The sequence below is a fragment of the Mastacembelus armatus genome, chromosome 15 (assembly GCF_900324485.2).
Source record: "Mastacembelus armatus chromosome 15, fMasArm1.2, whole genome shotgun sequence".
Classification (NCBI taxonomy): domain Eukaryota; kingdom Metazoa; phylum Chordata; class Actinopteri; order Synbranchiformes; family Mastacembelidae; genus Mastacembelus; species Mastacembelus armatus.
Window position 1 is genome coordinate 13,480,058 of NC_046647.1, and position 22,346 is coordinate 13,502,403.

The following is a 22,346-nucleotide window of genomic DNA, read 5'->3' on the forward strand; positions in this document are numbered from 1 at the left end:
GTTACACTTACAGAAAGGCTTAGGTTGTCCACAATGATTTGTAACCAAACCCCAAATACAGTGTTTCTTGTTTGTATCACAGGCACCTCTTATCTTGGCATATCTATGCTGTAAGTCACTACCTCCCTGCAGAGAAACATTCAAGCTAATGGCAGCCAAAAGCTTTGACAGAGACAACTCTGTCTGCCTAGTTTCTTATCCTCTTGTGGGAGACTGTAAGCTACAAATAATAGTTTAACTATTCACATGTGGTTTTGAATTTGTACAAAGAGCTAAAAATAGCTTTGTTGTACTGGGAACACTGTATATGGTAAGGCAGAGCTGTTGTGCCATTATCCTACAGAAGTCAATGCTCCAAGTTATGCATGTGTAACTTCAAAGTAAAACTATTATTTGCTTCTTTACTTGAAATATTCATAATAAAATAAAGTTTGACAGGAAGTCGATGAAAGAAAAGATAAGTTGATTGCCGGCCTTTTTGAAGTTTAGCTCTTAAAAACAATTTTCACCAAACCAGAGTGATCAAAAGGGCCTTTTCTTATGAATCACGTCAGCCTCAACAGCTAGAGAAGCTTCACAGAAATATGTAAATTTTACATCCAGATTTTTTTGTAAAATGACCACAATCTAAGATAAAGCTGATCTTTTCAGCAGGATATTCTGAGGTAGGGCTGGATGTCAACCTTAGAAATCTTAGCAATATAACCCTGGCTTGCAGTGTTTCTTGCCTTGGACTCCTCCAACTGTTTCTGGAGTGTTTGTGGGTCAGCTGCAATGGCCTCTGATTGCTGCTTTCTCGCCTCCTCCTCTGAGCTGTTGAGCCACTTCAAAAGACCAGTGTACAAGTCGTCATACTTCTTGTATTTGTCAACCACGTCTTTGAGGTTGCTGCCAAGCTGATTGCACTGAAGCAAAAGACATGAGACAAGATAATCCATATATACAACTGACAAAGACCATGTGAGGAATTAGCTTCATAGAACTTTCTATAAAGACAAATTCTCTCTCCAATTACCCCAAACAAGCTGCTGAAACTTTCTAAAATTCAGCTTATGAACTGCAGACTCATACCTGTGAATGCAATGTTTTGTATCGACTTGCAGCTGAGTCCAGTTTCTCCTTTACAGCAGAACAGGTTCCTGAAGTATCCACCTGCAGCAGAGCATTTTTAGCCACAGAGTCAGACAATCCACAGGCTTCAGCTGCATCCAGCACTTTCTGTCCCGATATAGTTATGAAGCGGAGGTCCCCTTTGTGGGAAATCACGTCTTCTGAGAAGCCCTTCTGTTGGTGGAGTTTATCACTGAGGATATTAAGAGAGCTAGCAGGACATCCCAGCTTCTCCATCTCTCCCTCAGCCTGGTCTAACCAGCCCTCAAACTCCTCACAGTCATCCTGGAACTTCTTCAGCTCCTCCTGGACACACTGCACCTGTTTCATCTGCTGTTCAGCCTGTGTCAGCGAGGCCTCGTAGCGCCCCTTCAGCTCCTGAATGTTCTTCTGCAGTTTCTCCTTCTCCTCTGGGGATAGGACGTTGGCTTGCTTGTCAAGGAGAGCCTGAGCTGACTGAGTGGCCATGATCAGATCCTGCTGCTTTGACAGAACCTCCTGATGGTGAGCCTGGAGGAACAATCAAGACTTTAGCATTCAATAACAACACATACAGCAGTAATGATATAACGTACACTCATTTTCTTTTTACTGTTTCTTAGTATTTGTCTGGCTCTTTTATCATATTGGCTTTAACTCTCCATTCCCTTTTAATAATGCTTTAATCTCAAAAACTCTTCTTGATACTATTAAACTATATTTTCATATTTTTTCAACATAACCTGTATCTGTATCTGACTAAAGTTGCACTATAATTCAAACTTTTGTCAGCTAACATGATCTAGTTAATGGCTTAATTTTCTAATTCAATTTAATTAAGAGTTTCATTTTGCAATGGGGCTTTATAATTGTTGACATTTACTGCTTGATAGATTTAGAAATGCATTGCACTACACTCAAAATTTCAACTTGTAGCTTTCAACATTCCAATGACTGTGGAACAACAGCTCAACATTGCTGCAACAGACCAACAATGCTGTACCTTGACCCTGTCATACTGCTTATCGATGTCCAGGGCGGCAGAGTTTTGGCCACTGGTCTTTCTGCCAAAATCATTTTCGCTTGTCTGTAGAATGTTTCCATTGGCATCGTCGTCCCCTCCCCTCAGTCCCTTGGCTGAGGTTTCCTCTGGCATGTTTCCATTCTCTTTACTTATAAGGTCCGATTGATCCAGACCACTCTCGTTTTCATTCTCTATGTTGGCTATCCAGTCCAGGAGACCTTCGATTTTGTTCTTACTTTCTTCAAGACGTTCGACAGCTGCTGCCTGAAAAGTCATATAAATTACACAGTAATACTGGATAGTGAACCAAATCAATATAACCTGTTGATTTCACATCTAGCACTAACACAAATTCTGATGCATGACATAGTTTTTAGTGACAACACATGAAGTAATCTGAACTCTGACCTTTTCACTCTCCTGTTTTATGGCTGTGGTAACAACCTTCTCTAAATCTTTCCTGGACTCCTCAGCCCGCTGGTTGATGAGCTTGGCTTTGCTTTTAGCCTCTTCCAACTTTTCCTCAATGATGGCAACTTGATCTGGCATCAGCTTACCCCGGTTGTCCTCCAAAAATTTCTTAGTACTGGTGATGACCTCATTCAAGGCACTGGCATTCGTCAGCACGTCTTTCTGCAGAGCCTTGAGATCAGACAGACACAAAGCAGGAGGAGCATTAGGAACAAAGCCACATTTCAATTAATGAAACTCTACATGTGCTGTACTTCTCAGAAGCAAAGAAGCTGTATTGCAAACCTGATGTTCCTGCTGGTACTGCTGCAGATCTGCGACACACTCAGCGTTGTCAGCCTGTTGCTGATGACCAATCAGACGGTTCTCTGTCAAGGTGAGATTATCACACACTTCCTCCAGTTTCTCTGTAAACTCCTTGTGTTTCTCCAGGAAAGACTGACAGAAAAGAAATAAAGAAAACACACCAAGTTAATACCACATTTAGCATCAGTAACCTCTTATTTAGACACATTCACATCCAAGACATTCAGAGATGAATGTATAGTGACAATGCCAAAAACCATTCAGCAGCATTTGTAAATACCTACAGTTTTAACAGCTCAATAAACATTTGGAAACAAGAACATCAAAACAAGAGAGAGGAAAGTATTTAAGCACTGGGAGGAAACATGCATCATCTGCTTTAGAATCCATTTTCTTTCGTCAGTCTAGTATGCTGTAAACATGCTATTTCGACATTCATCACTTTGGTCTCGTGATGGTAATAAGCACAGGAGAATATTATACTGTGTGTGTTTTAGTGAGTTTGTTGTGAGTGGAGGTGTTCCTGCAGAGAAGGTGCATTTTGTCCACTGGAGTCCTGCAGAATACAACCAGCACACAGGTTAGTTTGCAGGAGTGATCAGCCATTGAACATGCAATTCTGTTATTTCTTCTGGGGATTTAGGGATTTACAGTAAATACTTGCAAATCAGAGTAAGAAATATCCAAGAAAGTAAATATTCATTTCAGAATGCACTGAACAAATAGTAGGGTGAGATCTTTAAATGCCAGCATACTGCTAAATACTCGTTACTTGAAATATCTTATTTTTTTGATTTAATACATCCACATGCAGACCTTCTCCTGGTTTTCCCTCTCCCTGGTGTCCAGTAGGACATCTAAGGTGCTCCTCTGTGTTACAAGCCTCTCTGTCTGGTCCCTGAAACATCGCTGAGTGCTGCTGAGGAACTTGAGGAGGGAGCTGCTCTGAGCTGGACTCAGGAACTGAGCATGCTCAGAAATAAAGCACTGGATATCAAATGTAATATCTTCTAACTTGAGCCTGACTTCTCTTAGCAGATTGCTCTCCAAGTCCTAGAAGAAAAGAAATACGTGAGTAGCTCTTTGTAGTTACTGTAGACACTGGATGTTTTTAATTTGAACTTAAAGATACCCTGTTCTGCTGCATCACATGTTTCAGGGTGTCCACATCACATGTGTTCAAATCCACATCTGATGTCTCAGGGTTATTTTGAATGAGCCCTGATAGTTCATGAAGGTCACCAAGATGCTTCTGGTATGTTGATTCCAAATGTTCCTAAAATTATATTTAAAGTTGTCAATACTTGATGCAACTGTTACATCACTGTATTTTCAGTTACTGGGAATGAACACCAACCTTTCCTGTTTCCATCGCTTGACTCAGAGAGTGACTCCTTGTTGCACACATCTGGGAAACAGCAGTAAAATTTGTCTCTAGCTCCAGATGTGTTGAGGCCAAATCTTGGTGAATGTGTATGGGAATGTCCTCATCGACAGAACTCAAGAGCACTTTGGCTTTCTCCAGATCTACTGTCAAAACACCAGCCAGGCTAGAAACCTGGGACTCCAGGGACTAGACGCAAGAGCACACATAGTTAAGAACTAAATCATACATATATTACATAAATGAAAAATTGAGCACTGTCTGATTTGAAATTCTGACAAATATGCTTTAATTATTTCATTTCTAACCTGACATTTGTCTATTTGGATCTGCAGTTTTTCCATATTGGTGCTTATTGGTGTCTGGATTAAAACGCCTTTTCTGATCTCATCTAAAACATCTGCATGATCCTGCAGTCGCCCAACACACTCCAAATAATCCTGGGTGGAGAACAGCTGTAGGAAAAGACAGAGCAAAAGTGGAACAGATGTTACTTATGTCATAAATGAATGGTGTTAGGTTAACACTGAATCAAAATGTACCTTGTCTTTGGCCTCCTCAACATTGCAGGAAAGTGAGCTGGCAGACAACTGAGGAGATGGTTGATGACTGACTGCATCAAAGGGACAGAGACCCAAGTCATCTTCTGCTGGCCCTTCGTCCTCACCCCGTGAGCTCTCCTCCTTGATGCTCTCAAATGTGTGTTGCTGGTCCTCCTGAGCATCACCCCCCAGAGCACTGTTTAATGTCTCCATCGCTTCCTGAAGCATCAAAATGTCTTGGCTTGAGGAAACAGTCTTAGGAACCTGCAGCAACTCTAGCTGGATATCTGGAGCATCAGACTTTTCTGTCTTCTGAGGAACTTTTTCTTCCAGCACTATCAATTCTGAATTTTTATTTTCGATCTTAATGGAACTGACGGAGTTTTGCTCAACCAAAGCCATGACAACATCTGGCTGACTGGTCTCTACAAGTCCATGAGGTGTGTCTCTCTCAGAAAAACTGCATTTGTCTAAAGGTTGTGAGGTATTCTGAACTACAACGGTAGTGCTTTCGCTATGCTGACTTTGTGCCTGTTGTAAATCACTCACATTTGTATCCTGTGTAATCATTTCTCCCTGATCATCTACCCCTGTCCTTACAGAGTTGGAAACCACTGATGGAGCTGAAGAGGCAACATCAGATGTAACACTGCTGTCTGACAGCAAATCAGTAGCCACCTGGGGATGCACATCCAAACCTTTTCTGTCTGGTAGAATATCACATCCTAGTACTTCTCCAATTCCAGCATCAGACAGTCCTGAGTTAATGTCAGATGGTGCATTTAAACACGGCGGATTTAAAAAGGATACATCTCTATCTTCCAGGCTCTGATTCAACACACAAATCACACTATCTGCATTTTCAGTCTCATTTTTTGACACAGAGATCTGCTCAGTATAGCTGAAAATATGCTCATGTTGCCTGTCTGGGGAAAGTCTCTTTGTATGTAACTCAACAACATCACCTGCACCACTGTGCCCTGAGTTCAACAAGTCTTCACAAGCCTGCACTTTTTCAAAACCAACACCAGTGGTTGTTGGAACATAATGCTCTATGTTACCACTACTATGATTGAAAGTATCTGTTTCAGTGATTTCAGTGGAAACAACTGGTAACTGAAAGGAAGAGTTCAACTGCTGTGAATACGTCTGAGTATTTTGAGAGCTTCCAGACTGTGATTCGACAGAAAAATCACTTTCTGAGCGGAGCACTGCTCGCTGTGGTATTTTGCTGCCATCTACTGTAATGTTTAGGTCATTGTTAAAACCACCAGTGGAACATGAGATAACTGCACTTTTTTCCGAATGACTGGGTAATGAGTAATGTACACTCAAGGCGAGCTCATTGCCCAAAGGTGAGTGAAAAGCATTTGTGTCATTCTCCCCCCTTTGACTTTCCTCAGACAACACGTTGCTATCTGCTGAGGACATGTCTGCTTCGCTCTCACTTTCCATATGGATGTTGTATCCAGTAATGAAAAAATTATTCTCTGTGGGTGAACTGTCAGATTTACAAGAGTGATAAGTATAAGAAGTATTTGGAGTTGGACTTTCTACGTCATTGTTACTGCTGGAGGTTCTGTCTCTCAGATCAGATGGGTGTGACCAGACAGCTGGAGTAATGTCTTCTGTCTCAGCAGGAGATGCATCTGTTAGTTCCCTACTGATTAACTCCTGTGAGTCACTCTCTTCAGTCAGTAAAAGTGCTTTGTGGGTGTGATGGATACACTCTGCAGTAACCTGCCTCCCTGAGGAGGGCGAGGTCACCAGACGCTTGTGGCTATTGACTGAAGGGGAATGATGTGGATAGTTATTCATCTCTTCTACTTTTCCTTTTGTCACACAGTCTAATAGACCATCACTCTCAGTTTCTGTGCCTATTTTATCATCCTTCTCACTGGTCACATCTGGCATCGTGATATCAGCCTTCCTCTCAGTTGGCTGCTGTGTGTCAGCTTCATTATTTAAACCCAGATTATGATCACCAGAGATGGACTGCCTGCAGTTTTCTTCTGGGTAGACGGTTCCATTGGGATCTAAATTAAGATCGTTATCAGCATCAGTATGTAATTCAGACTGCAAGGTGCAATCAGTCCTTAAAAGGCTCTGCTGTTCCATTTTAGAAAGAGCAATATTTGGGCATATGGATCCATTTGACACTGTGCCATCCTCATCTCCAGTAACACATCGTTCATCATCTGAGTGTAGGACACACAGTTTCTGAGGTGTCGTCTCATCAGCCAGGCCCTTTTCAAGGGCTTCCTCCAGGTCATAACGTTTCCCAGAGGTGATATCAAAACTGCTCACTTCCTCTGCTTGTGCTTTCAGAATATCATGTTCTTGTTCACTTTCACCCTCCAACACATCCTTAGAGCATAAAAACTGAGCTGCATCAATATCAATATTTCTTGATTCACTGCACAGTGACTCAGCTTCATAGTGTGGTAGAGCCTGATAGTAACATTTCACTGAAGAGTCAGAGTCACAAATCTTGAATGAGTTAACATCTGTGGGAAGAACTGACAACTCTAGAGAAGTAGGTATATCAAGACCTTTGCTGTGAGTACCTCTGACATCAATTTTTAAACTATTTTCACAAATTCTCTCTGCAGATTCACCTGGCTTTGGCCAGTCTTTGTTGCTGTGAAACATGGTTTTCTTTCCTCCATCAGGCTCTGTCATTTTAGAAAATTCCTTGTCAGCATCCTGTTCTGGAGCCTTATCAGTTGTATATGTTTTTTCATTGAAGGTAATTCTTCCATTACTGGAGGAAGCAAAGCTTTGAGGATCACATGTGTGCTGTGCGTTATCATCAAAGGTAATTCTCCCGTTGACCGAGGAAACAAAACCTAGAGGATCATCTGCACGTTGTGAGTTTTTCATGATTAACTCTGTCTCCTCATTTATATGTAAAGGTGGCTCTAAATCAACCTGTTCTGAGTGATCATCAACATTTAAAGTCAAAGTAGTTACATTTTTTTCAGCAGATGATAAATCTTCCAGAAAAATGTGAAGCATTTTGGTCAGCTGTCTGTCGAGTATGAGGACCCTCTGTCCTGACATCGGATCAATGTAACTGTTCATCATTAGGTAGGAGATGAATAACTGCCTTGCCTCTGCAGGAACAGGCATGTTGTCAATTTTTATGCACTTTGCAGCTTGATAGCATCCATCAACTATTAGTTTTTTATACATAAGCCAAGATGAAAACTTTTGATTAAGGTTATCAACATCTGGAAACTCATCTGGAATTTCTATAGATTTTAAAATCTCGGCTGTATAACTGTTAATAAAACCATTCTCAATGGCTGAGGTGATGTCTACTATGTCTGAGCTTTCCGGAATATAAAAAGCTGCTATTTTGTCCTGATTACTAACCAGTCTGCTGCTAAACTCATCACTGGTGATTTGCTGATCATATCTGTGAGAGAGGGAAACTGTCTGGAGTTCCCCGGAGTGAGGCAACACGAGTCCAATAAACTGCTTCGCATTTCCCAGCACAACCAGTGTGCTGCTAGAGCTCATCAAATCACACTGAACACCTGCATCCACCTTCAGCCTGTCACCATTTTCTAAGCTCCCAAGATCCTCTGTTAAATTTTCACCCTCTTTTGGGTTAATTACACACACCTCAGCATCTGACAGCCTTGACAAGGACTCATGCTCACCTAGATCACCACTAACAGACTTAAGAAGGTTAATATTTCTCCCTGATGTCAGTAATTTATTCCTGCTAAGGTACTTCAGTATCAGTCTATTAACCTCACAACTTTCAGCCTCCTGCTCAGGCTCTGAGAGTGACACACCTTCAGCAGTGCTAGGATTGATCAAATCCTGGCAGGTCTTTTTCCTGAGAAGAATCTTTACATAGACGGAACCAGGTATTACACCACACTGAAATGCCCTCTCCAGGGTCAGTGTGTCCCCTGTATAGTACACCTTCACTCCATCACTGACTTGTTTGGCTTCTATTATCTTGATTACCAGGTCTTCACACATGGACCCTTCCCTAGCTGCTGCTACTTCAGAGAGGGACACTGAAGAGACATGTGAAGCCTCTATGCACTTGCTTGCATCATTCTGCTCTGGCAAGTGGTTCGATGTGTCTATGTAATTAATTTCTTGTTTAGGAGCGTCATCCCAGTCCAGACTGATATGTTGCTCTGGCTGAAAAAGGTCAGAGGTCATGATTTGGGCATCTGGGAGAGTCACCCCATTCATCTGATCAATCGGGGCACTCATGGTTCCAGTTTCAAAGCCACTAATCCCATCAAAGGATTTAAAATCCTGCAGAAAATAAAATGAAATTACAAATTACTGAACTGGTTTTTAATCCCAAAACCTGTATTATTTTTGGTCATATTTGCAATAAAAATTTTCAAAACCAAAACAAAATCTATACTCACCACCACACAAACATGGGCATGTTAAAACATCATGTGCACAAGTGCAAGACTGCATCAGGGTTGCAATAGGAGAGTGAAAGATACATCTAAAGCTATCATGCAACTGAGAGTGCAGCTTCCAGCATCTTGCAAAAAGAGGATTGTTAGTCACATCAACTACTGTAAGTACGTTGTACATCATATACTCTATCCTGTTGATCTCTAAGAGAACTTCAGCACATTAATGATCACCAGACCAAAGCCATGTGCAACTACGCATGTTTACAGCATACTCAGCCTTTCTGTGATTTAGTTAGAAAAATCTTCTTTTATGACCCTAATGATCCAGTGAAAGAGAATTAAACAAGTGATGCAAAAAGACACTGTACGGAGAAGAAGATAATGGTTAGCCATGCAACTGAACATCAGGTGGCACTGTTTCCTAACACATTATGAGACAAATGCCATTCACACTCATTCAATGAGCGTAGTGTCCAACCTCTTCTGCAGAGGTTGTCTGATCTGAACACTGTTGGGAGAGTTCACTGTATGCCTGATTGAGTGCCTTCAGCTGCTCCTGGGCGTTCTCTCTTTCCTCCTCTGTCATTCTGAAAGATGACATATAAAGAATGAGGATGACAGTCTTAAAAGTGGACAAAGTCTTTTTCACGATGGTCACAAGAGCTTTGCTTACTTGTCACTGTGTTTATTCAGCATCATTTGTGTGGACCTCAGTGCTTCTGCAATTTGTTCCTTTTTAGTGACCATTTCCTCAACTGACACCTAGAACAAAAAAGAGTGAGTTATTCATTGTTTGCATACAGTGATTATTTTTAACTTTTTTATGACTGTTAGTTGTTGTGCACTGTTGCAGTCAACAATATGATTACAGTAAGCAGCACACATGCCCACACTAGAATGATTTTAAAAGACTTAATTACACTTTTCAATTAACTCGCTTTTATAAAATATATCAACTAATGAACAAAGAAAATAATAAAAGATAAAATATAAAACCCTGCAATCTAAAGAGCAGCAGTATTATAAATATTATTTTCAAACTCTGCATTATGTTTTCACTCTTTTACATGGATGGACAGAATATTAGAAAGACTTTTACTGAGTTCAGAAAAAGCAATAAGATGCTTTTTTAATTTAATGCAAAATAAAATATAATAGCTGTCAGTGTCCTACTACATTTGATATAATACATTGTTTTTTATTGTGTGCATAATGTGCATATGGTGGAAATGTTCAATCTTTTCTTTAAAGTTCATCATTTCTTCCTAATTAAACCTTAATGACATGTTTTATGTGTGATAAAAATCAGCGAATAATCACAATGCGGTTGCAACAGTCAGTCGTCAACACTCCTGGTCCAGAGACATTACTCCTCCCATAAATCAACAGACGGTGGGAATACTCTGGAAAAACTAAGTGGCCACAAAGATGCTAACTAACCTAACATTAATAGGAACATGTAAAGTAAGTCAATGCTCTGATGTTACATTTTTAGCAAGGGACCACAGTGAATGTGTACCTACAGCCTTAACTTCTTAAGTGCAGTTATTCATTTTCTTTTTTATTCTCTCACACTGAACAGACAAAACCACTTTGCAGCACTTTTCTGTCACAGCTACAATGTTATAGTGACAGAGTGTAACAGTAAAACAATATGCAACTTAATGAAAAAAAAATTAGAATGTCAGCTTTGGACCTTATGAAAAGGGCTGATGTTTCAGTAGGGGACACAGGGACAAAATCTACCATCTAGTTGAACATTTCAATAACCTGAGGGCCTCATGCAATTTATTAGTTACTGAGGTTGTTATGAAATTAGTGCTTGTGCAACATTTGCTGGTACTAAATTACTTGGACATGAGTGAAATACATCACAAATCCAAAGTGTCAACCGTGCCATTGTGATGGCGAATCAGGGAATAGGATAGGCTAATTATAAATATATATACAGTATATATGTATGAAATTATAGATTGTTTTGTCTCATTATTATTGTTTTTTTTTTGTGTGTGTGATTACATAGCACAATGGGAGCCACTTCACTGAAGTCAAATTCCTTGTCTCCAAAATACTTGGCTAAAAAGCTGATTCCGATTCTATAGTGTGAAATATTTGGATTTAATAAATCAAAAATTTGACATTTTGGTTTTATTAGAAATCATACAATGTAAAAGCAATAGGCTGCGTTATAACCATCATTAAGCATTTTCTATTATATAAAAATGTGGTTAGCATATCAAAACAGGACACACACACCTAAAACCAAAAACAATCTACATTATTTACCTGAAGCTTACTAGAAGCGTCTGTGTTGGCATTGCTATCTTTAGGCGAATTCCCATCATTGTTCAGGGTCTGTTTCACATTGGACATCCAGTGCAACAGTTTGCTAACTTTATCACCATGCTCTCGTTTTTCCTCATCAACAGATCTCTACAATCAGAACAGATGGGTTTTTGACAAGATTAACTTACAAAAAAAAAAAAAAAAAAATACTTGTGAGGGAAACCTAAAAGGGAAGATACATCTATAATCAGACTAAAAACATCAATGGTTTCATGCATCGCTGTATTAAAATAGGTGTAAATAATGCTCAAAGACTGGTCAACAGTGAAGTCAAGGTAACTTCACAGACAAGCACAAAACCAAAGGAATTACTCATTCCTTTAATGTAGTGGAAAACCATATTATTTACATATTCATTACTTGTACGCCCAAACATAGTGAAATGTTGACTTGGCTCCAAAACCATTAATTTTTGTAGCCTCCAGTAACCTTAACCCCGTGTGGCAGTCGTACACACTTCGTTCAAGTGCCTCTCTGAATGTGATTCTTCTCTTGGTCTTCGGACAGGTGAGGCTTTTGTTGTGGAACTTCTCATCTTTGAGCACAGAGGCGGTAGCTTTGTCCACAAGACCACTCTGAATGACTTCCTCGAGTGAGACTCTATCATGAGTGTCAGGGTTTATCAGACCTCCAGTCAGGAGCTGGAACTCAATACAGCGAAAACCAGCATCCTTTGGGAAGAGACTTTCCTGAACAGCCTGGGAAATAGACAAAGTCTTTGAGGTCTTGGGGTGAACAATACCATTAAATGCCTGCTCAAACGCTTTGAGCTGTAGATTCAATGCCTCATCTAAAAGACCTCTTTTGAGAGCCTCAGAGAGAGAGACCCTCTCCCCTGAAGAGGGGTCACAAATCCCCCCAGTGCAGGCCTGGGCCTCCAACAACCTTAAGGCAGTAACTCTATCAATAAAGCTCTCTTGAAAACCCTGTAGAACTGACAGCCGCTTCCTCCGAGTGATGTCCCAAAGACCAGCAATTGGACTGTTAACATCATCCACAACAACCATTCGTGAAAATATGATATCTGCAATCTCATAGATACTGAGAAGCCCACTGCGATAGCTTTCAAGCTCAGTTGTCTCAAGAAACCTCTGACTTAAGGCAGACTCCAGACAAAGTTGTCGGCCACTTGTGACATCAGTAATGATGTGAAGTGGGCTTCCGATGCCGTCAACTACTGACTTTTCCTGCCATTCACTTTCCTGCTGTGACAGAAACAGATACATCCTCTTGTCAATGTGTTTGGACTTGAATGCTTCATATGCCGACATTTCAATGCCACGGCTGCTGCTGACCACAGATACTCTATGAGAACTCAAAGGAGAGTTGTTTGTTAGATGTCTCTCACCAAATGGGAAAAGAAACACACAACCATCAATGTCATAAAGGCAGGTCTTGAGTATTTCAGAGTAGTAGGCTTTCTGTCCAGTGTCAGGGTTATGGAAACCTTTGGGGTTACTGATTGGATCATACAGACTCTGTAGAATCTCCTTGTTCAAAAGGCCCTGGTCAACAGCAATGTTAGCTGGCACCCTGACACCAGTCTCAGGGTTGATCAGTCCTCCAGTAGAAACCTGGACCTCAAGGATTTTCTTGCCTTTGTATCTATCAAGAATCCTTTCCTCCATTGCCTGGAACACAGACAGCCTTTTGCCAGCATGGATATAGCCACTAACAGCTTTCTCAGCCTCTATCAGTTTATCTTTCAAACCTGTCTCTATGATACCTCTCTCCAGAGCCTCAACAATGGAGAGTGTTTGTCCTGTGGCCAGATCTGTAAGACTTCCTGTTGCAGCCTGAGCCTCGAGAAACTCAAGTGCATACGTCTTTGCTAAGAAGCCCTTCTCAGCAGCTTCGAGGAAGGATATCTTTTTCTTACTTGACTCCACATACACTCCAGCAATAGTAGTTGGTTTTTTCATGTATTGAGCAAGAGATGCCTGCACCTCTTCCACTGTGATAAGACCCATCTCCAACTTACGCAGAACCTCTTCATCCAAAAGCTTAAACTTGATCAAGTTTTCAAAACTCATGCTGCCTTTGAGTTCTGGGACCTTTTGGGAAGTTGAATATGTCATGCTCAGTTTTCCATCGCTGTCTGTGGAACCTTTCTCTGAAATGTTTACAGAGTCGCAAGTTCCTTTAATGTGATATGTTCTTATGTTCTTAATGATGCTGTGGGTTTCACGGGGCTGAGGCTCTGTTAGTCCACACAGAGCCATGTACCCATGTGTCGTTACAGTCGCGGGGTCATCAGCTTTGATTTGGCTCTTGTAGGTCACATTCAGCATGTCTTTTTGAAGGACAATGGGACCAGAGCTACTCAAAGTCTTCTTTGTTGGTGAGTCATGAAGGCTTTGGCTTAAAATGACTTCAGTTTTGTTTTGTTTGACTTGTTTCAGTTCTTCAAAAATGTTGTCTTTCTCCATTGTTGCAATCTGTCAATGTGACATTGGAAGAATGTTTAAGTTACAGATGACTACATTTCACTTTACACTTAGCAATTTTAAATAAACAAATAAATGTTCAAAACCTATATATTTAAATAGTATATGTGTTACTAATCATGACAGTGTTTGAAATGTGTTAAACCGACTTCATCCATACCTCTGAGGACACTCTCATTTTGAGAATCTCGTCCTCCACGTTGTATTTTGCACCGTCATACGAGGAGGCCATCTTCTGTATCACTGTCAGTTCTGTCTTCAAGGAGGTTGCCACGTTGTCTTTTACTAACTGATGACTGATGTCGCTGATTTCCTGTTTGTTCGTCTTCTGGTTTTCAGACTTCATCCTGACCTCAAGCGTCAAAAGCTTTTCCTGAAGGTTTTTAACTTCTTTGGCATATGACTCTATTTGTTCCTGAAGAGCTCTCTCTTGATTTTCCTTCAGTGTCAGTTTCCACTCACCATCTGTCAACAGCTGTTTAAACTTAGCTGACTCCTTTGACTGTTCGTTACAAAGGGTTTGTAAAGCGTTAATTTTTAAGTTGAGTTTAAGTTTGTCTTCCTCAATCTGGGTAATTTGTGATTTTGCCTTTGACAAGTCTTGGCTGAGCTTTGCTCTGTCTTCTTGCAATTGGAGCAGTTGGTCCATCTGTTGCTTTGACTCCACCGTAGTTTGATGCACTGTTTTTATCTGAGTGATGTCTTGTCTGAAATACCTGTTAAGCATTTCTGCTAACTCTGCACCGTGCTTTGACTTCTCATTTTCATTTGTGAATTCAGACCGCAGTAAAATGAGTTTTTTCTCTATTTCGGTCTGCACTAACAATAACTGCCTCTCATAGCCCTCTTTTTGAAGTGCCAGTTTACTCTTTAACTCTTCTAGCATTTTCTTGCACTTCTCAAGTTGGTCCTCCATCTGCTGGGACGTCAGCTGAAGGACAGAGTTTTCTTTTTGCTTTTGCTCAGATTCTGTTTGGGCATGTTGCAGCTTTTCTTTCAGCGTTCTGACTTCAGAACCCAGTGAGATGTTTTTTTCGAGCGCCTCGGCTTTCTCCCGCTTAAGCATCAGATTCTCATGTTGCAGGTTTGATCGAGATTTGTCAGAACTAGACATTAATTCTTTGACTGTCACTCTGTTTTTCTCAAGCTCAGACTCCAGCTGAAATATTTTTGATTCTTTGACTTTTCTTTCTCTGGTTTCTTTACCCAATTCATCTCTAGCTTGTTGTAAGGATGAGCTTAACTCTGAAAGTTTAACATTCAGGTTCTCTACTTTCCTCTCTGTGGCTTTCTTATCATTCTGAAGAGCAAATATCTCCTGTTTTAGGCTTTCTGTCATTTGCTCTGTGCTGCTTGTAAACCCTTTAATACTGTGCTTATGTTTGAAAAGCTCTTCTTCTAACGCCTTGGCTTTATCAAGATGCCTTTGGCTCTCAACAGATTCTTCTTCCAGTTTAGTGTTTTTCTTCTTTAGCACCACATTCAGCTCATTAATTTCAGCGTTTTGCATATTGACCTTCTGATTTGCCAAATTCTTCTCAGCGAGCACTGACTTGAGCTCTGACTTCAGAGCCGTTATCTCTTTCTCATAACTGTCCATATTTGAATTTAGTATTTGGATTTTCTGCTGGAGTTCAGTTATTTTTCTTACATTCTCATTGTAATCCTGCAGTTTCATTTGCAGCTCATGGGAGGTCTGTGATTTCTTATTTAGTTCCTCCTCAATAATTCTGATCTGCGATTTTGTACCTTCCACCTGTGACTGGAAGATTTGAATTTGTTGATTCTTGCTGTCTATTTCAATCATCACCTGATCGAGTTTAGCTCTTACGTTCTTCAGATTCTTTTCCATCTCCATGTTTGTCAGTTTTAACTCATCAACTTTCTTCTGCAGCTGAGAAGCAACTAATTCACTTTTTTGAAGTTCTGCTTCAAGGGTTTTACATTTGATTTGGGATGCCTGCTCAGACATCCTTAGTTTGCTGTTTTCTTCCTTAGCAGTTTGAAGCTGCTGCTTCCACCTCTCTATCTCACTCTTTAAAGACTTTGTCTTTTGCTCAGAAAATGATCTCTCTTTTTCCAGTGACTCCATTTGGATCTGAAGGCCTCTAATATCACCATCAGATGAGACATTTACCCTTGTTAACTTATTGCATTTAAACTTCAGCTGATCAATTACCGCCTGCTTGGAAGCTACCTCTTCTTCTAAGTTATTAATTGTGTACATATTTTCCTGCTCCATGGAGCTTTTCTTATGCAGTTCTTCTTGGGTGATCTTCAACTGCTCTTTGAGGCCTTCAACTTCGGTGCTCTGGAAAACAGCGTTCTGTTCCAGTGAGGACTTGGTTCTTTGGAGATATCTGATTTCCTCCTGAAGTTCATTTAAGGATTTTTTCATATTCAGTGTTTCCTGCTGGAGCTCATCCGATTTCTGTCTCATGTTGATCCTCTCTGTTTCCATATTGATCTGAAGTTTCTTTACTCTGTTATGGCTGTCATCCAGCAGCTTTTTGTAACTTTGTGCTTTTTCCTCAGCCATTTCTGCCCGTTTCTGAACCAGAGCTAGTTCCTCTTGTTTCTGCTGCAAGACATCCACCCTCACGCTGTCATTTTCTCTGACTGCAGATGACTCAGGCTGACTGTCAGCTGCCAACTGTCTGCTGGAGTTGGATACCAAAAGCTGCTGAGCCTGGATTTGACTTTGCAACACTTCCTCAGTATCTTGCTCCTTGTTTACATTTCTATTAAGAGAGGGGCTCTGTTTGTTAAGGTCCTGGCCATTATTAGTTTGCTTTAAGAGGTCCTCCAGTTTCCTTTGAGCCAAAGACCACTTAGCCTCTGATTGTTCAATTAACTGCTTTGTGTGGCTTAACTCCTGCTCACTGGCAGCTTTGTCTTTAACAGCTATTACTAATTTAGTGCGATACTGATGAATGTCATGCTCAAGCTGTGATTTTTGAAAGTTTAGATCATCAATTGTTTTCTGTTTTGTTTCGAGTTCTCCTTGCAACTTTTCCAGCTGTGCATGTCTTTCAGCCAGCAAAGCCTCCTGTTCATGGACCCGTTGCTTAAGTTGACTAATCTTAACTTCCCCTGCAGCTTTGTGCAGCTCCATGCTCTCCGTCCTTTTTGCATTCTCTGCTCTTTCAAAAGTCTTTTTGCTCTATAATGCAAAAAAGTAAGTCATCCACTGTTTAATTTTTAATTAGAAATTGTTCATTGAGTTGCATGAATATTTTACTTCCTACCAGAGTACTGCAGCAATATAAAGTAATCTCTCCAGGAATTTGCAATTTTAAGAAGGCATCATTTTTTAACTACTCAGAAATGCTGAGATAAACGGTGTGTAAATATGTCTTAGTACCAATGATCATAAATTCACAAACTCTTGGAGAGGCTTTATTTTCTCACAGAAAGGCCGACACAAGAAGGACTCTGTCAAAGAATTAAAAAAAATTCCCTCTTCCCACCAAGTTACCGTCACCAACAGTGAAGAGTTATCGTACATGCATGGGCAGATTTTCCACTTGTCATTTGCTTCTCATGTGCAATGAAGCAAAGTATCATCACTCATGATGAGCTGACCATATACAATCAGAGATATGACACTGTATTGAGGGATCAATCCTCAACAGGCAAAAGGAGGCAAGAAGTATATTTGCTGTGTGCTGTTGTCTATTATTTTACAATTTACTATCTAGTGAGGTAGTAAAGCATGCTGATGCCAAGCAGAGGATGTAGGAACCATGCAAAGAAGTTCAAGGAATCATAAGTTCAAGCTAAAATGTGAGTAAGCAGGTGTAAATGTTGAAATATAGGAAACAAGACTCTCTCACCTCCTCGTCTTCAGTTCTCTTCAGTGTTTCACTGGCAAATTTCACGTACTGTGTCATGAGAGTCACAAGTGCAGTGTAGCGTGTTCGGAGATCCATGAACTATTTCAAATTGAACAAGAAAAAAAAATGTGTAATATATAATTGAGTATTTACTGTACATGGGTTTCCTGTCCTATCAAAGTCAAATCAGAGTTTTACCTCCTGCTGGATGGCATCAGAGGAGCTCTGCATCCTTCGTTTCTTGAGAGGAGATTTGTGTTGGGAGTCAACCATCGCTCTGAAGGTCATCAGCTGCAGCTCATAATCCTAATTATTTAAGGATAAGATTATTAGGTTGTTTTTTTTAATTTCTTTCAGTTTTATATTTTGTTTGCATCAGTGTATGATCACCCCTCAACAAAAGTGCTACATGTTTAACAAATATCTAACAAGTTGACTGAAAACAAACTGAAATAAATGTATTTACCTTAATGGCAGATGAGTACTGCTCTGAGTACTTCTGACACTCATCAATTCTACTCTGTTTTTGTTCAATTTCAGCAACAAGGACCTGTAAATATAAAGACGTGTAAATATATTTATAATCTGCATTATCATTATTTGACTGAAGATCACGTTTGTCCTACCTTCTGTTTGTTTAACAATTCAGCCAGTGCCTTGCTATCTTCAGGTTTGTTTTCTTGAGCCTTTAGCTGTGCTGCTTCCATTTCTCTAACCCATTCATCAAGAACACTGTAAGAGTCCCTGTAGTGTTTCAGAGATTTGCTGATACCATCCAGGTCCCGAAGCCTGAAATCAATGAGACATACCTCCACTTTTATTATCTGCACACAAATGTTGTAATGTAATTCTCATAGTGCAAAAGGAGTCATAAAAAACCCAAACCTGCTATCAATCTGGGAGTGAATGTTTTGCCATCTCTCGCTCAGCTGATCAGCTTTTTCCTTGTGCCAGTCGAGATCAAAGTCCCGCTCATTGTGGGCCTTAAACATCCGGTCACTGATGACCCGTGCTTTCTGCAGCTCGTCCTCCATGTCATGGAAAACCTCCTGCTTCTCGTCAATCTCTGTCCGCCATTGCTGTGAGCAGAAAAAGAAATGTTTACTGAGAATCAAACATCAAACCTTACTGAGAATTGCCGGTGAAATGTTTGATTCAGTTAACGTATTACCTTAAGTGTTGAAATGATAGCCTCAATGGACCTGATGTCAGAGTTCATGGCGTCTTCTTCATAGAGTTTGGATTCGTAGGCTTTAACTAGCGCCTCTGCGCTCTGGCTGTGCTTCACCACTAAGCTCACTGTTTTCAGTCTGCAAAAACACAGTGTGACTTTAAATCGACTATTAAATACCAACGTTATTACTTATGGACAATGAAGGGAATGTCTTACTTGTCCATATAAATGGAAGACATGGAGTACACTTGGCTCATGCTCTGAACGAGGACAGAGAGTTCAGAGGAAAGTGTTGGTACAGATGGAGAACCTGCAGCCTGCCTGAGGAACAGCTCACATTTCTCCTTCATGACATCAAGATCTTCATTCAATTTGTTCAGCTCTGCCATTTTCCTCTGCAAAATACCATGGAGGAAAAGGTGATTAAAATAACAAGAGAAGTAAGAATTTACTCATAAATGATTACTGATACCCAGCTGTATACCTCATGCTCTGTGATACGCTGGAGGCTCTGTTCCTGGTCATCTCGCTCCAGTGGTGTGCGGATTTGCCTGATCAGGTGTTCTTCGTGGGCCTCCAGATGCATGCGGAAGTTACGTATCTCTGAGATGTAATTATTGTACACTGACTCCTCATGTTCCTCTGTTTACCAGAAAAATATGATTAGCAAAAATACTATAATATATTCATATATATATATATATATATATAATATATACTAAAATATATTCAGGACAATGTTGTATTTTTTGAGTGTTAAACCTACAGTATATATTCACACCACTAGATGGCACCACAGTATAAAGCCATGCAGGACCTGTTGTAATGTAGTTTAATCAGTGGTGCTATATATACACAAGGCTTAAAGAGCCATGTGTTTTTCTTGTGATGCTGTATTCGTGTGCACTAGCAGCACCTTGTTGGAAGGGACATGAAAGGAATTTGAGCCTTGCCTCTCTCTGCAGATCTGAGCAGTTCCTGGTAGTATTCTTTGCAAGCTGCAACATCTCTCTCTAGCTGGGTGCAATCTGCCACTGTGAATACCTCAGACTCCTCACAGCCTTCCAGGAACTCATCAAAATGGGACTGGAGGTTGCTCAAGACCTGCTGGTGCTCACCTGGTAGCATGGTCTTTATCTGAACAAGTTAGAGAAAATAAATATAAAAGTGGAGCTCAGACAAAGAAGCACTTAGCGTTTTTACCTACAATGATCATCAAAAAGAAGTGTCATTATCAGTAATGATCAGTGGCTTCTGTTAAAAAGTTTGATTGATAAAACACCCCTAAAAGGAAACAAAATGAGTCAAACATACTGATGCCACATTCCAGTTGCGGATTGCTCGTATATCAGCCATGAGATAATGCCAAGACACCACACTCTTCATGTTGATGTGGGAATGGTGCCACAGTGCCAGCACGTTCTGGTATAACTGCTCAGTTCTGCAAAAAAAAAAAAGCAATATACAGTATATAATATATCCCAACAAAGTCTGGTCACCAGAACATTTATTTTTAGTGTAAGGGCAGTGTAGGTAATTCATGACAGGAGAAGAATCCTAGCATCTCACTTTGTTGCCATATCCACAGCCTCTTTGTTGGGTGGAGGCACAGTGAAACAAACAGAGGGGACCATGGCCTCATTCCCTGCTGGGTTGATGACTTTCCACTTGGCCCGGTGAGAATTATTGGCCAATACACACTCGTCGTCTTTATAAATGGTAATCTGAAAGAGGTGTGATATAACACAGCAAAAGATTTGCCACATACCTTTAATTAATGTGAACTTAAATGTAATATAATGTTAATATGCAAATGCAATATGGTGTAATACAAGAACAATACCTCTATCTGACGATAATCACAGATGGCTTTTACAGGGATGGATGATCTCACAGGGCTTTCAGGGTTCCTGGGCCTGAGCTGCACAATATTTTTGGCCCTACCCACTAGACTAGCTACAGTGCTGCGGTACTGAAGAAGCTGCTCTTTCTCGTCCTAGAGACACACAACACCAATACAGTACAATGCGACTGTTTCCTTCATTCACTTCTATGACCATGCATATTTCATATCTTTCCTTCAGTTTACCATGGACTCCTGAATGAGATCCTCCAGTCTGTGTAGGCTGCTAGTTCTATCACAGCTGTATTTTCTTTGAATGGCATCTTGCAGACTTTTAAGGTAGTCCATGGACTCTTTGGCATCACTGAAAAACTGCACAGGTGAAAAAAAAAAAAAAGGTTAGCTATGACAAACTAATGACTTTTGCTGTACTACCTTAAAAAGCATCACCTACTCACCTCAAAGTAAACAGCATTCTCTTTGAGGTGCTGTTCTACACATGAGCAGAGCTGTAAAATCCAGCTCCACTGCGTCTGCATGGCAGCTCTGTATGCCTGGAGAAACAACACAGAAATAAAGCAGACTATATCTAGGTGTGGAAAAATTACAGGTCGAAACAGGACTCAGTGTTTTGATCATTGTGGTAATTGTATGCAGGGTGGAGACATGGCTGTTAGTCCAGAATTTTTATCCTAATGCCAACAACAGAGCTGAAAATAAAAGGGCTTACTTCAATAGTCATCTTGGCTGGGTGGTTTTTGAACATAAGGCGTTCTGCCTTTTCCTGCACAGACTTGATCACTTCTTCCTTTTCATCCAGCTCCCTCATCAGGTCCTGTATAAAGTCATTAAACTGAGTATCTCTGACACACACTCATGGCAAAGGATCAGTCTATCCAGCCTCCCACACAATTACATGCCATGCCTCTAGGTGCTGAGTATGAAGTTACTCTTCCAGGCCACAACACACAATCAAATGCCTTCACGGAGCTGATTGTTTATTATATGAATCCATCTGACATAGCCAAACCTGCACAACCACGAGAATTGTCTGAACCAGTCCCTGTTACTCTACCTGCAGGGAATGTTAACTTAGACTTAATTAAAAACTTGTAAATGACTTACAGCGTGGTAGTCTCTTTTCTTGGAGACGTTGCTGTTGCGATCACTCCAGTCAAATGCAACCTCTTCTTCCTCCTTCTCATTCAACCAGATGAGCTCCTGAGTTGCCTGAGACACAAAGTCATGCAGGGTTTCCAGGTGGCTTTGCCGCTCTCTTGAATAACTCTGAAAGGAACCATCCATAAAGTCATCATGAGAGCATATCATTTAAATATATGTGTGTAGCAGCACAGATTTTAGATTATGATTGTCGAGCTCAGCAGATCACTTACCAGTAACCTTTCGTACTGCCTTTCTAGTTTGTTCAGTTTGTCTGAATAAGTTAGCTTCATGGGCATGGTCATCTGAATCTGGGA

General features: G+C 40.5%; 2 protein-coding genes across 9 annotated transcripts in view; both read right to left on the reverse strand.

Annotated features, from left to right (window-relative positions):
- dst (dystonin) overlaps positions 1-22,346 on the reverse strand; it is a 91,937-nt gene that overhangs the window by 37,032 nt on the left and 32,559 nt on the right. For all 8 annotated transcript variants that reach the window (XM_033325556.1, XM_033325555.1, XM_026308867.1 and 5 more), the window contains 30 exons: positions 22,263-22,340; positions 21,994-22,155; positions 21,599-21,703; positions 21,327-21,422; positions 21,115-21,240; positions 20,869-21,021; positions 20,595-20,749; positions 20,340-20,466; positions 19,979-20,162; positions 19,510-19,667; positions 19,242-19,420; positions 19,023-19,161; positions 18,737-18,930; positions 18,478-18,640; positions 18,318-18,401; positions 18,050-18,157; positions 17,852-17,950; positions 11,509-11,655; positions 9,896-9,984; positions 9,701-9,809; positions 4,817-9,103; positions 4,583-4,729; positions 4,248-4,463; positions 4,023-4,166; positions 3,707-3,943; positions 2,870-3,022; positions 2,522-2,755; positions 2,093-2,377; positions 1,072-1,620; positions 729-905 (listed from right to left, as the gene is read on the reverse strand). In XM_033325556.1, coding sequence (XP_033181447.1) covers positions 729-905; positions 1,072-1,620; positions 2,093-2,377; positions 2,522-2,755; positions 2,870-3,022; positions 3,707-3,943; positions 4,023-4,166; positions 4,248-4,463; positions 4,583-4,729; positions 4,817-9,103; positions 9,701-9,809; positions 9,896-9,984; positions 11,509-11,655; positions 17,852-17,950; positions 18,050-18,157; positions 18,318-18,401; positions 18,478-18,640; positions 18,737-18,930; positions 19,023-19,161; positions 19,242-19,420; positions 19,510-19,667; positions 19,979-20,162; positions 20,340-20,466; positions 20,595-20,749; positions 20,869-21,021; positions 21,115-21,240; positions 21,327-21,422; positions 21,599-21,703; positions 21,994-22,155; positions 22,263-22,340 — 9,084 coding nt within the window. The remainder of the gene's footprint in view (positions 1-728; positions 906-1,071; positions 1,621-2,092; positions 2,378-2,521; positions 2,756-2,869; positions 3,023-3,706; positions 3,944-4,022; positions 4,167-4,247; positions 4,464-4,582; positions 4,730-4,816; positions 9,104-9,700; positions 9,810-9,895; positions 9,985-11,508; positions 11,656-17,851; positions 17,951-18,049; positions 18,158-18,317; positions 18,402-18,477; positions 18,641-18,736; positions 18,931-19,022; positions 19,162-19,241; positions 19,421-19,509; positions 19,668-19,978; positions 20,163-20,339; positions 20,467-20,594; positions 20,750-20,868; positions 21,022-21,114; positions 21,241-21,326; positions 21,423-21,598; positions 21,704-21,993; positions 22,156-22,262; positions 22,341-22,346) is intronic.
- On the reverse strand, positions 11,613-17,798 carry LOC113131514 (desmoplakin-like). Its single transcript, XM_026308872.1, has 2 exons — positions 14,176-17,798; positions 11,613-14,006 (listed from the first exon to the last, which is right to left on the reverse strand). The coding sequence occupies exons 1-2, from the start codon at positions 17,128-17,130 to the stop codon at positions 11,925-11,927; spliced, it is 5,037 nt and encodes a 1,678-aa protein (XP_026164657.1). The 5' UTR covers positions 17,131-17,798; the 3' UTR covers positions 11,613-11,924.

What these genes read in the sequence shown, in the direction of transcription:
- LOC113131514 (XM_026308872.1), bottom strand. Translation starts at nt 17,130, where the DNA reads ATGGAGCTGCACAAAGCTGCAGGGGAAGTTAAGATTAGTCAACTTAAG. An exon ending in AAATGAGAGTGTCCTCAGAG is followed by an intron (nt 14,007 to 14,175) that starts GTATGGATGAAG and finishes TCACATTGACAG; the next exon opens with ATTGCAACAATGGAGAAAGA.